This window comes from Oryzias latipes, chromosome 6 (genome assembly GCF_002234675.1).
Source record: "Oryzias latipes chromosome 6, ASM223467v1".
NCBI classification, from domain to species: Eukaryota; Metazoa; Chordata; class Actinopteri; order Beloniformes; family Adrianichthyidae; genus Oryzias; species Oryzias latipes.
Window position 1 is genome coordinate 15504966 of NC_019864.2, and position 14996 is coordinate 15519961.

Sequence of the window (14996 nt, forward strand, 5' to 3'; positions counted from 1 at the left end):
CACACTAAAACCTTTTTAAGTCACAATGTTGGCGAATTTATTAAAAATGTACATCTTAAAAATAGAGATTATTTTACACACAAACTTGTAAATCACTGTGCAACCAAGGGTCGTATACTAAAGCAAGTTACTAATATCACAATAAAGCTTATAATTTAAAGTATAATGCAGAAAATTAAATGCCTTGCGTCTGCTAGTAGCAATGTAGGAATCTAAATGAAAAGCTGTTATTTTCGTGAATTACCTCTAGGGGGCAGTAACGTACAGGGAAAAAATAACTAAAAAAGCCTTGTAAAAAAATGTGCAGGCTTGTAGTAATGAATCAATAAGTATCAGTGGTACATATGGTTATGTTCTTTAAATAAAAAAGACTGGATTATTCTATACTACATATTAGAATCAATGAGAATTAGAAACAAGTATTGCATGGCATTTTCTTAAAGCACATACATTATCGTTCATGAAGTGAAGGTTATTTACCAGAATTTGCAAGAAATGTTACCGTTATGAAAAAGTTTAAAAGGTTCTTTGGGTTGCAGTGTTTCTACTTGTATTTTGATTGCTATTTGACATGTGTAATAGCACTTTAATGATAATTTAAAAAAAAAAAAGATAATTGATTCTAAACAAGTTTTCCTTACTCTAACCCCTCATAATTTCATTTTTTAAAATTCAATGTCATGAGGATGTAAAAATCTTCTTTAAAAAGGTGCTTACATTTCCCCCTTCAATATGAATAAACAAACCTACTTTATGTTTATCATTTCAAGTAAAGTTGCAATACAAAAAAAGAAACCCCTTCCAATGCACCTATTTAACCACTTTAAAATATCAAATTGTCTGCTTTAAACTTTTAATTTACATTTTTCCAGGCTTTCATTACAGATATACATGTTTTTTTTATTTTCCAAGAAAATACAAATCACTTTTTTAGAGTCGTACTCTCTCTTCCTACAGATCCGTAGAGCTTTAATATAGTACAAGAAGCAACAACTCAAGGTGGTCCTCTGTACTGTTGTGTAGCTGTTTTTCTGTTGCACGTCTTTACTTCTTGCTGCGATAGTGAGCTGCCACCACCAGGTAGCTGTCAGGTGAAAGGTCCTTGATGTTGGGGGTTTTGCTGCTAATGAGGGATGTCTTGCCATCCACCCTTGAGAACTGGAGCATGCGGCAGGGGTCGTGTTTCAGGAGGTAGCTTTCAAATGTTTCCCAGCCGCCACCTACTCGCACCATCACATGCTTGTTGTGCAGCATCTGCAGAGGGAAAGCAGCTCATGTTAACACTTGCAATGTTCCTCAAAGTGGAGCGATTTACTGATCCCCCCTAAGGATGTTCTTTTCTCCTTAATGAGAGCTTAGGTTGGACATCTTTGCAGAATTTGGGACGATCACTTATTGATTCATGATTGGGGCTTGCAGTGATTAGACACACCATGTTGAGCTGGTTACTGACTAATAAAAAGCTGATTAAGCTCATCGATTGGTTTACCAACCTCACCTCAAAGACAGTGATGGGAATATGCCAAGCAGTCCAGTGAGTTGATTCACAGTATATGTGTCTACATAAATATGAAACTATATTTTTCCTTTATTAGCAATTAATAAAAAAAACAACCTCTCAGCAGTGCTGTAAGGCTCATAAGCTCATTGTTCATTCACAAGATTAAAACTGTGACATTTCTCATTATCATCTGCATAAAAGTAGATGTTTTGCATGTAGCTTGTGTTAGAATGCACATTGCTGCAAGCTTTGATTGTGGTGCTGTCCACCTAGTGAAGCTCTTGCTCTTATTAAAAGACATTGCTACTGAAGAGAATGACACATATATATCGGAAGAACAGAAAAGATATTTTTTGGGTTGCAAATGTCCAAGAACCAGACATTTCTGTGCCAAATCAACTTGATTCAAGCTGCAAGTTTGGTTAAAATGGTCATTCAAAAGCACACACACACTTTCACACAAGGAAACTCTGAAGCCAACAAATGATTTTCTTTTACAGTACCCCCCCCTGTTTGCTTCAAATTATGTCTGGCAAATAAAGGCACATTCCAAAGGCTGGCTACCATGGCAACATTGCAAATTACAGTTAAGAAAAGAAATAAATAGATATGAAGCGCTGGTACACTGAGTGATCAAACACATGCATTCCCAAGAGGCCGTGCTCATAAAACATGTCTGCTTCATTGTGGAGGTTTTGTTGACCTTACTCTTCTTTAACACACCATTACGTCTCAGTGGAAACACGTTTGTTTGCTTTAGTGCCCCATTAAGATAAAGAATGAATAAATTTATGATTTTAAAAAGCATCAGGATGCTTCATTAATCTTTAAAGAAAAACACAGATAGTAGGATTCTGACACAACAATGCAAAGATTGAGGGGAAAAAAAGAAAATGTGTTGACATTGTCCCTTCAATGTGGTCAGTTCACAGTCAACCTGCCCTCCAGCATAACATACAACATTTATAAGCCTCTTAGAGGAATCAATCTAGAGGGCAGCAGTGGGGCAGCACCTCCAATCAGCAGCTCTGGGCCTCCGGCTTTGTTACAGCAGATTTAATATACCTGTGTGATGCAGAAGGGTTTCAATCATGATGCTCTGGGCAGAGACCTTTGCTCGAAACTAGTCTCTCCTCAGCAGCCCAAAGACGTCCCAAAGTCCTACGACTGCAGTTTTAAAACGCTGATGCCCCCCCCCATTCAATGAAAACACAAGCAGCTCATTTATTCAGAGACTGCAGAAGGTCATTGTCTAAAGTTGTGTAGGTTATTGTGGAGTCAGACTTGCAGCTTTGGTGCACATCGCTGCTGTTCTCCCAAGCTGCTCATAAATAGAACAGTCTACAACGAATTCACATTTTTCTGTGAAATAAATTACAAAAAGAAGAAAGGATGTGAGGAACTTTGCTGAGCTAAGTGCAGACATTAAAGCAGTGTGTTTCTTTCAGTGTAACTGTGATAGCAGCCCCTGAGTGTGCGAATAATGTCATTATTTTTAGTTCTTGTCAAACAGAGAAAAAAATCCCTTTAAAGCTGGTTATGGTGTTCCTTGTACAAAAAATATAAGCATACTTGTGGTGGGAAACATATAGGGAACTATAGATTGAAATGCACCAATACTTTAACTCACCATTTGTTCTTGGATGCTCAGCAACACGTTTGAGATGTGTTGCAGGATAATTCCGAGATTCATTGAGTTACTGCGCGTTGCATTATTTTCAGTAAAAATGCAAACAGCAACGTCAATTTTATACCTCACTATGACAGTTTGGTTTGGCACTAATGGCTGCAATGTTAAGACTTGACTGCAGAGGGCATCCAAGAGCAAAGTCAGTTTTTCAGGGCTGGAGATCTCAAAAATACCATCAGCATGAATCACAATCTTGGAGGTGTGAATCCTGCTTCCGGGTTGCTAAGTAACCAGGATCTCAAGGGTACTGATGCTACTTCTCTGAAGCTGTTAGCCTTCATTTATCTATCTGAAATAGCTTTCATGCCTCCATCTAGACACCGAAGACACATCTTCCTGTAATGAGATCTGCTGTGAATATCAGATGAAGATCTTTTTGGGCATGTGTGAAGGAGCAAATATATAAAAAAACACATGAAGCGCATTCAAACACGGCATATTTGGATGAGGAGAGAACATTTTCAGGCACTAGGAGTTTGTAGCAAAGAAACAAAGGATGTCTTTTACTCTGAGTGGGCTTGCCTTCCATGTTGGGACATTGATATAATTGGTAAATTCTAATCAATATAAATATATTTAATGCAATTACTGCCGATTCATAAAAGAATAATCTAGGTTAATTAATTATTAGGTTATTAATTTTAATAGATTAATTTTGGAAAAAGAAAAAAGTACTAGTATTTTCTTGAAATCAAATATGCACATATAGCCTGAAAAAGACAATTTACTTCAAACCCATTCACACTGAACTCATTTTGTTGGGTAAAAATAAGAAACATGACTAAACATGAGAAAAAGAGATTTAGATGTGAAAAAAATTGATAAAAGTGGTCGGCAATTAACTCACTAAATCTTTTTCATTTAAATTTATTTAGTTTTTATAATACCATTTTACTTTAAATTCAGAATCCATTCATATTTTGGCACTAGGCCTGCTATCTAGGCAATGAAGTGTAGTTGCTCAAAATAAAACGATTTTCCAAAGCCATCTGAAGCACGAATGCTTCTTAGAAAAATGCTCACCCTTATAAACAGCATCTTCTCTCCAACACGGTAACGACCCTGTGACTGTCTCTCCACACAAAACTTATTCTCACACCTGCAGGGTGGATCATCAGCGATGTGTCTAACCTGCAACACATAACAGTGACAAAGTTACACGTTCTCTATAAGAGAATTCAAAACAGTTGCTAACATTTGTGACTTACAGCATCATCCAACAACTTCCCTGTACTCTTTTTGCTTGGAGTCACTTTGGTCGGACTTGGCGATGGGGAAGGTGATGGAGAAGGAGAAGATGGAGGTGAAGGGAGGGGCTGGGCTGAAGTTACAGGCGATGGAGGAGGTGGAGGAGATTTCTCTTCTTGCTCAATCTCCTTCTCCAGTTTAATAAGACCTGGAGGCTCTATGTTGTACCTGTAGATGAGGAAAAGACTACTAAAGAACTATTGCACTATAAACAGCATTTTAAAAATGAGAAATGAGAAATCTAAACAAACCGTGAGGCTATCCGGCCCAACTCTAAAAGACAGAGGCACACCTCCCGCGGCTCCCTGTGAAGAACTACAGCGAGATATCAGAGTTCAGCATCTGGTAGGTACAGTCACACATTACAATGTGAGTGGTTTTGTGATGGTGAGATGCAGATAAAAGCAAAAACCACAAACTTCATGCATTCAAGTGATCTCCTTTTCAATTCCCTTTAGTGAATGGAACAGGAGAATTGCTCACACTGGTAACATACAGCAGGTTATGGATTAAAAATGTTAACTCTAACCTTTCAAAACGACTAAATCAAATGGACAGGGTGGAGAAAAGAAGTATGACAAATGAGACATACCACATCATGCAATTTGGACAGATATATGCAAACCTGGTGTTGTTACATCTACTGCTGAACTGGTATGTTTAAGGAAGAAAAGAAAAAGAAAGAAAAGCATTTGTCAGCTGTTATCAAAGTTATGGAGTACGTCTATAGCAAGTGATTGTAATCTCTACGCGGATATTAGGAAGCTTCTAGACTCAAAACATTAGAGATGTTGAAAAAAAACCTAAACTCTAAAATAAAAGAAGCATAGTTTTGTTTCTGGCACTATAATGCGTCATATTCTACAGACATTTTGCCAGACGCCACTGTCCATCAAGGATACCTCACTGAGAAAAATTCTGAGGAATGTTTGCAAAAGAAAGACTTGAGTGAAGAAGGAGAGAAGGAGGAACGCTCCAAATTAAAGACTAAAGAAATTAAAGAAAATGTTTGAGTAATTTTAACCTGTTTTTACACAGACACACCTTCTCATCTGAGCTACTTTTATTTATTTGTTTATTCATGAAGTTTTAAAGAAAAGTTTTCTCCCCAAGTGAATTTCTATTCATGTCATTTCCTGTCGATGTCAGAAAAAGTGATTCAGAGTCTGGAGATGTGCAACCTCTAAATCTCTGTGGGGGGAAAAAAAGACAAGAAAAGCCGCTCTAGAAACCAGCTGTACCTGCACAATCAGGCCTTTCACAGGAGACAGAAATCTGAATCCACAGCACTGGAATGGACAGTGCTGCCTCCTTTGTCTGTGGACCTAATTTGTCCTGCATTCAGATATTAGACTGGGGACAAAACAGACTCACCTAAACCTTCTGACTCGAAGAGACACGTTTCTCCAACTCCAACCTCACGGCACCAGGCCAGGAAGTTTGCTGTGTTGTCCCTGGCAAAGAAGGAGCCAGAGGGAGCACTCTGCCGACACGGAATCCTCCGATTAGGGATTCTCTTCAAGAGACAGGAGGTAAAAGAGGAATGAGCCTGAGACGGAGGAACCACGTTATCACAGTTAATAAGAAATAAAAGATTAGCTTTGACATTAGTGTTTTATCATGATCCTTTTTGTATCAGTTACAATTTGGAAACAGAGTACACGTGATCTCTCCTGGGACTCTGGGGTCAGTCCAGGATTGAGACTTCTCCATACAGATCAATACATAAGATGATGGGTTAGAAAAGTGGGCAGTATTGCTTGCCTTCCACTACTTGGGATCAAATGACACGTTTAAGACTTTCAGCCCCCACACGGCCTGTTGGGGGGAGATTTATGCTCTTTGCTGTGGTTTTTGTGCTGCATATGTGTTTCTGTGCTTTGAGAAAGGTGCAATGAGCTCATGCGGGAAATATGCAAGCTTTTGTGGGTATTTTTCTTTTCATTACTGCCTTGCCTCTGAAACCTTTTTCTGGAATTATTTGCATTGTCGAGTTACAAGTGCAAAAATAGGAAGGTTGGCTGCAGAGCAAGCAATAATTTTTATTACTAACAAAACTTATTAACCGTTTATTAGTTATGATGTGGATTGTTGTCTCATGCACCACTGTGTTTTTATTTGCACATAAGGTCATGAGCCTCTGGGAAACTTTATCTTTAGACAGATGGTAACAATAAGGAAAAAGAATCTACCGAACTCTAAATAAGCACTGACAGCTCCCAGTTTACACGCACACAGCTGTTTGAACAAAATTTCTCGTTTGACATTTTGGCAGATTATCATTTCCTGTTGATGGTTAAAGACAAATATGTCAGGCAAGTGTAGTGTTTGTCAGGACAGTTTTTAGTTTCTTTTAGATGACCCCTTTTAGCTGTAAAGGGCACAGAAAGTGATCATTACTTTGCTAAAGAGACCAGAATGGCCCTAAAACAAATAATCTATTTAAAAAAAGGTTACAGCAAAATCTAAATAATTCAACTGTTTTTTACATTTTCTTTAGCAATTATAGAAAATAGTGCTGTCCAACTTACAATTCTATTCACTGAAGAGCTGTGCTTTTACTTTTTTAAACACAAATATTTGTGGGTGTATTTTATGCACAATAAATCAGTTAGCAACTAATCTCTTCTACTAACTTCCCAACAGTTTTTTATCTCTTATTCTTGGCTCCAAAACATTTTTAGACATTTTCTATTAGGGTTAAAAATGCTAGATCTCTCAGTCTGAAGAACCAATATGGGCTGCAGGTTGATGTAGTGGTTAGCACTCTCATATCACAATGACAAGGCCTAGTTTGAATCCCAGCTTTTTCTGTGTGGAGTTTGCATGTCTTCTCTGGACATTCAGATTTTCTCCTATATCCTAAAAAAACATGGTGTAAAACACTGGTAAATCTATATTGTGTGTGTGTGTGATTGTGTAGCCCTGCAATAGACTGCTGACATGTTCAGGCTGTACTCTCCTTTCACCCAACAGCTGGGATAGGCCCCAGCAACCCCATGGGAAAAGGATTCAGTGTGTTTGGAAAATGGATGGAACAACAGCTATGCCACCTTGGAGCTCACAGGTGAGTGACGCTTTGCATTTATCATTTAAGCAGGTAACTTCCTCCCTTGAATATAGAAAAGGATTAAAGCATCTTTTTTTACCTGTCTGTAGATTCATTTATGTATTTGAGGCATTGGAATCCTCCTAAATAAAAACCTTTTTACGGATCAATGTTGTTTTTAATTCAGAAGGCTTGCCTATAGAAAAAAACATTCTGCTGACTTAAGTTTGCTGTGTTCTAAGATGAGACACATATGAGTACCAAATTTGAGGAACAGAAAAGCTTCATCATGATTAAAGTCTTGAACCTAAAGAACATCATTTACATTCAGTGATAAACTATAAGTTTGTTGCTGAAATCTCTTTCTGTAATCATTAGGCTTCTGTATTTCACTCTCCTCTCTCCAGCGGCGCCACAGTCAGCCAACTCAATTATTTCACATGTGCTGCTTCCCTCACACTTAGATCAGGAGACCCACCGTCATCGGCGCAGTAATGCTTCGCTGCAAACATCAACAAGTCTCGCTGAAGAGCCATTAAAGATCCCTGGCTTCCCCTCCCCTGAGCTGACAACATGAACTAATCAGTGTTTCCCCCTGCTGGAACCACATCATCCAGCTGGGCACGAGTGTGTCCTCACACACCATTGTGTTTACAGGATAATCGTTATGTCTCCTTCAGCACTTGATTTTATTTGAACACTTCAGATGCATAGATGAGTCAGTGGGTTTGAGCTCATAACAAAAAGAAATAACAAAAAGTAAGAATCTCTTTTTTTCTATCAATATTTTTCATACACTGCAGAAATAAAACCTGCACTGCAGCTCATATAAGCATTTTACCTCACATGTGCAATATTTTTTTAAACAAAACGTTAAAAAAACGCATTTGCCCATATTGTATGGGGTAAATCACAAATATGCCCTAGTAGGGCAGCTTTTTTTTTAATTCACAAACCCTCACTAAAAACTCACCAAACTTCTTCCAATTCTCACAGGGATTGTGGGGCCCCATCAGTTAATGTGTCCTTGGAAGGCTTATTTTTCTTTTTTTTCCCTTATTGCCCTGCTGGAGACTGCCATTCCCATCCCCCATCGCCCTCTTTGTGCACTAAAATTATGCTCTTTGCAGAGTTGGAACACACTGGGTTTTCCTGGTCTTATAAAAAAAATACATTAGGGACATAGAAAATTTATGGTAAATAATATTTTTACTTGTCTTAAAAAAGTTTGGTTTTACTAAAGTGCACAGAACCGCTGAGTTCCCATTAATAATTTAAGGACCTATGTAAAAAAATGTTTTTAAATGTGGATTTTAGCTGGGGAACTGTTGAAATACTTGAGACCAAAGTGACTCTTACTCAATCTGATCTAATAAATTGCGTCTTGAAGAATGTTTTCTCGCTCAACAACAATCCTCTGCTAAATCATTCATTCTATAAAAGGTTAGTCTGGGAACCCTTTCAGACGGGATTTAGCCTACAAATGAGTGTTTTTACTGTACCCTCCACCACACAAACTACGGTTATTCTACAGTTTCTCTTTACCTTGCCGTTGCCAAGGTTAGGGAAGTCTTCAATACTTTGCCTGAACTTCTCCTGGAGGGTCTCAGCCAACCGGCATAGCAGGAATCCATTGTCTAACCGATCCATGAAGTTCTCAGCTGTGATTTCCAGACCTAAGTGGGGAACACATAAAATCAACTGACACACCTTGTGGAAAACACCTAAAAGACATAAAACTCCAGTCCATCTTTTGTTGAGATATTATTAGATCTCAGACATCATGACATTTTACTCACTGTGCTGGATTTGCGGCAGCTAAGGGAAAAGGCAAACTTTGAAATTTAAAATATTAAAAAAAAATGTTGGATGGCATTTTTATTAGCAGATGAATGGAAGAAGGTATAAAGGTATAAAGTGCTCATCTGGTTAAGCACCATGCAGTCTCATTAGGCTGCGCGATTGCAGAGATATATTGATGATTAACATGTGGTGTCCAGTTGACTGACTTCCAGAGGACCATTCTTTCTTCCTTAGATCATCGTGAAATAAGAGGTGGTGGCAGGGGTTGGGGGTGGGGGTGGGGGGGTGCAGTCTGTGGAAAGAAACTGGAGAGATTTCCTTTTTAAAATCCCATTTCTGTTTCATAAAGGAGGAGGGGTTTGGGGGTTCATTGTTTAATGAGTTCCAAATGTTACAATCGAGCACAGAAAAGAACGAAATCTTGAAAAATACTCAGGGAGTGAGAGTCCCCCTTCCTATGCTCCCTCCTGACCCCCGCTCCTAACAGTGTGAAAAGAATACAGCCACAAGGCTCCCATCTGAACTTGCAGACTCAACTACCTCATTTGATCCCTTTCTTTAACCTAAAAAAACAGTTTTACCATTAATAAAGCCTTGACTGCACCCCTCCCACCTCAATGCAAATAAAGCTAAACCAACAAAATAGCTACATTTTCCACTGAGGCACATGGATGCTTCTGCAAATCCTTGATCTGTCAGCACATCAAACTGGAAATCTCTAGTTGAGCTGGTTCCAGTCCAAACAGACAGTTAGATGTAACAGGTTAGATCACAGAGTTGTTTTAAGTTAACAAACAAACAGGAATCGGCTGCAGGATCTGAAACTGCTTGCATTTAGATTAAGGACCTGGATAAGGACAACCTCTGCAAACTATCCTCTGGATTAAAGTACAAAAAAAAACATAGGAGGGCTGACTGAAAATTACAATGAATTAAAAAAAATGATGTTTAAACTCGTCCTTTTAGACCACAAAGATCTAAAAACACAGATGTTTTTAGACTTAAAACCGTATCTACAAACACCTAAAAACCACAGCATCTTCTAAAAAAACAAAACAACGTTCAACAACAAAAGCAAACAGAAATAAAAAAAATACTGCAGTTTATTATCTATTGAAAATTTGCTTTGCCCAAAGATTTATCATCAAGGAGGATTTTTTTTTTCATTTTTCATTTTATGATTTCAGTTATGGTAGTTAAAATAGAAATGTTTGTAAACCACATCAGGTACGAAAAATGAATAATTTTAATTCAATTTAATTGATAGCCCCATATCACAATACAGTTGTCTCAGCGGGCTTCACACCGGTGATGAAAATAACCAGAAGTGTAATATCAGCATCTGAGTGCAATGTAAACTATCGAGAAGCAAAGCCTTTCAAGGTACAAATAAAGGAGTATTTTGGGAGCTAAAATATGAAGATTTTACAAAATTTCCTGTTTCTCCCCTGCATCCTAATGCTGTGTTTAATGTATTTATTATTATTATAAACAGTGGGAATTAAGTACAAATCACAGAGCTTTGGATCCATTTTCTGCTTATATGTCAGCAGGGCCTTGCATTATTTAACAGAAGTTAATGGGGCCCATTATTCATTTAAGGTAATTTGTGGAAAAGTGAGGAAACACTGAAGCTGGTTCACTGGGTCTGCAAATTGTAAAGGTTTTAATGAGCCTCAGATTGATTTTAGCGCCCTGCACAGGTGTTTACATCAGCAATGGCATTTTAATGCAAGCGGAGGAAATATGCAGGATTTGCCACATCTATCCACATACGCGTGTCTGATCATTGTTCCTACATAAAATCAGCAACCACTGTGTGTTTAATTTGCAACAGATTTCTGTAATAAAATAGGAGGGTTTCTTTTAACTAAACTGTACCAACAAAATAGAAATAAACCTGAGACTGACTGAGACCCAGAGATGTATAAAAGAGGACCGTACCAAGAATGTTAGTGAGCCACAGGGCTAAGTCTTCCTTCATTGGCAGGAGGCTGGCTTCATGCCGACTGGAGAGCCAATGTTGGTACTGCTGCATGTCCGTCAGCCCAGGGCTAAAAGACTGTTTCGGGCTCAGAGAGCTACACATGGTTCCCGTCTGAGGCCCTGGAAAAAGGAATAGGGAAAGACCAGGCATGTGAAGCTAATTTTCTCTTAAGTAAGGAATTCATATAAATATTAAAGTAGACACAATAAAAGTAACAATGTCATTCAATGCAGTCAGCCTGCAAACTCCATAGTTGAAGCAACAATTTCTCAGCTTTTTACAATATTCCCTGATTTGTTACACTTTAAGACTTTCCTTCCCGTATCTTTGTTCACATATGAAGTTTATACTGTAAATTGTATTGAGGTCGAATTTATGCTGTTTTCTTCCATACTTGCTCTGTGTCCTTTAGTGAATGTGTAAACATTGCACCTGCAAAATTTACTTTTTTTAAACCTACTTACTAACTAGTTTTGAGCAATAACATAAAAGAGATTCAAAGTTTTTCTTGTACTTAATGTAATATTATGTGCTTCCAAAGAATCAAGTCACAGTTTACATTCACATCCGTTAAAAACTACATCATTTCACACACTGTCTTATTCAGTTTCAGTTGTGCTGAAGAATAAAGGCAAGAAAAAATCAATATCATGATGGAGGAAAGTCACATCCTTATAAAGGATTAATTTAAACAAAAGATTATTAAAGTTTTATCAATACTTGTAGATATGACTGATTTCTGGTCTCTGATTGATCAATTAATGCAGAATTAACCGCATTTGATGTATTTATTTAGTTTCTAATCACCAGAGAAATTATTTCAAAACTTATTTAGAATAATGATACATTTTGGTTTTTTTACATTCATGTCATTTCTGAAGGGTTTTTCTTCAAACTCGTGTTCTTCACATCTAAAAAGAAAAAAAAATCAAACAAAAATACATTAAAAAAAAGTAGTTGTAAGACCTTTTGTCCTCAAGGCAGACTGCTGGTATGGACTAGAATTCACCTGATGGTATGATTCCAGTCCACTACTTTACTGGACAAAAGACACTTTCATACCAGCCAGACCCATACAACAAGAGTTTTATTGAACAAACAAAGAGCTCTTTCAGTTACTATGTCATCTGTAGTGGAGTCATTCGCTTCTAAATCCGTCCAATACAGTTGACTCCTGCAGGATCAATTGCATTCGCCATCAATATGAAAATATTTAATAAAAGGGGAGGTTTTGTGGTTACCACCATGTTTATTAGCTATCATTGTTTGTATTAAGTTCTATAACACTTAGTCCAACGTGGCAGCAACAGATATTGACTGAAATGATGAAGTGCAGTCAGTGAGGAGACAACGGTCCAGTTGTGCAGACGTTTTAATCTCAATATTTCAAAACATTATAGTTTTCATTTTTAGACTTTTTAAGAATTTTAGAATCACAGCTATGGATATATTTTTCAAAAGTATGGTTCTTTTCAGAAATTCCATAATTTTTCCAGTAAACTAATTTACAGATGATTAAAAACACCACTGGGACATTTGAAATCTGCTTGATGATGACATGATCTGCTTCCCTCTAAACATCTGGGTGTTCCCTGATGTTTCAGTGTATGAACATCCCACGTTTGCATTTGGGTTGGAAAATAAAAACAGAATAGTTTAGGCAAATAATATGGAAGTGTGGCTGCCACAAACAAATCATTCATCTAGTGTGATGGCAGAATATTTGCTTTGAATATAAAGAATTTGACCTTTTAAAATCGCAAAACATTTCAGGGACCCTTCTGGGTCTAAACCAAGTGTGATGCCAAAACATCAAGACCTTGATGTTCAAGCAATTTTACAAGGACAGCCTCTCAATGTTTACACAAGAAAACTGTAGAGCTCAACATTTTACACAAAGGTGCAACATTCCTTTGTCAACTTTGGTGACAGCTGACAGAACGAGGAGACTTAGACCACTTTGTACCTGTGCTGCAAATATGCAAATAAACAAGAGCATGTTATTAGGGAACACATTTATAAAACATCCTTCTTAAGCAAGATAATCTCAAAATCTGTTGTGCACACCTGTATTTTTAAATAAGGAAAAGGATTCCCACATGGAGTCACAGAAGATACTTTGACTCCCAACAGAAGTCAAACTGGTATTTCCCTCATTTGAACAGACGTGACCTTTTCCCCCAACCGAGACCCTGAAAGAAACATTGCCAAACATTCCAGGCTTCACTCTCCATCTCATAACCTGACCTTCTGAACTTTAAGCCCCAAAACATCTCCCTGCTACATAGCATGTTTGACTTGCAGATGTTGCTCTGGATTTTTTTTTTGGACACAACTTTTAAATGAGGAAGAGATTGGGTTTCCAGTGCAAATAGGTGTGGAGACAAACAGGAATTTCTCTCAGCCTTTGGCAATCATAATACTGGTTGTAGAATGCTTCAAGTCAGCCAAATGGATGGGAATGTTGACCATCGAATTACACTAATTACAAAACACAAGTGAGGCTCTGTTCTGCTCACTCTGCATGACATCTTTGCCTTACAACCTAGATTCACAAATGTATTATTTACTCAAACAAGGAAATTCTCCTTGTTTCAACGGTGTGTTTATGTAAATGGGTGTTGCAAATTTCTGATGTACCACCTAGTCCCCAGCAGTATTAACAGAATCAGGAATTTCATTAAACAGCATGGGTTTCATACAGAATAAAAACCTTGATTACTAAAGACTTATTCAGTTCCTCAGCTGGAAATGTATATTTGCCTCTATTTAGACAATATGTCTGGAGCAAAGTATGCTTGGAAAACATCTCAGTTAGTGCAACGACTGTGTAAATTTGGCCTATTAAACATTTTAGTAGGAGAAAATCCTCTCCAACAATAATAAAAGTTTGACGTTGTCTCACTCTTTACAGCAGTCAGAAATTAAAAGAGCCACAAAAGACATTTCAGCACTTTGAAAATGAGATCAAGAGGTCCCACCTAATGAGTTTTGTTTGCATGGAAGCTGACAACTCTAATTAAAACCAACACTAACTGAAAGATGGGTCTGCAGAAAACATGTCATGTTGCTATTTTTGTACAGCATTTGTTTTTGTTTTTTTGTTTGTTTCTTGCTCTTTTACTTTTAAAAAAAAAGTTATTGCCTTCTTAACTTCCATGAAGTTCAGTGTTTGTGCCAAACAGGCTGCAGGCACAAACTCTACATAAAGATCATGTGATAGGAGAAACAGGCAAACTACAATCATCAGTTTAATACTTTTCAAACAAAAATGCAAATTGATCACAGCGTGACAGAAAACGGTGTGAATAAGTCCACTCACCTTGAGGGTTCAGTCTGCTTTTGCGCACCTTCCTCTCACTGGTCCAGGGAGCTGCAGAATCCCAGTTTGCATGCTTCTCTACGGTGCGCCGACGCACAGGTTAGGCTCCAGAACACTCAGCTCATATGGACCGAGGAGGTCCCTCGGTGTGTACTTCACAATGGTCTGACAGCACACATCAACTCAGGAATACCCGCTGCACAGTGCTGCTGGTGATGGGAGGGAAGTTGATCCTGGTGGAGGACCCCCCCCCCTCCCTCTCCTCCTCCTCCTCCTCCTGCCTCATGACTTTAAATTCTGCAAATCAGCTCTACAGTTACATCCTGTTATGCACATCAAAATAATCACTTTTCATGCGACTTGTCAAATCTGATGTTCAACATTGGTGTTGCAGTT

General features: G+C 38.0%; 1 protein-coding gene across 1 annotated transcript; it reads right to left on the reverse strand.

Moving 5' to 3' along the window:
• Window positions 1-12: 12 nt before the first annotated feature.
• On the reverse strand, window positions 13-14842 carry gas2 (growth arrest specific 2). The gene is made up of 8 exons (XM_004069580.3): window positions 14601-14842; window positions 11236-11397; window positions 9034-9164; window positions 5814-5955; window positions 4691-4754; window positions 4400-4607; window positions 4215-4322; window positions 13-1254 (listed from the first exon to the last, which is right to left on the reverse strand). Exons 2-8 carry the CDS (start codon window positions 11378-11380, stop codon window positions 1045-1047), a joined length of 1008 nt encoding a protein of 335 aa, XP_004069628.1. The 5' UTR covers window positions 11381-11397; window positions 14601-14842; the 3' UTR covers window positions 13-1044.
• Window positions 14843-14996: the final 154 nt, after the last annotated feature.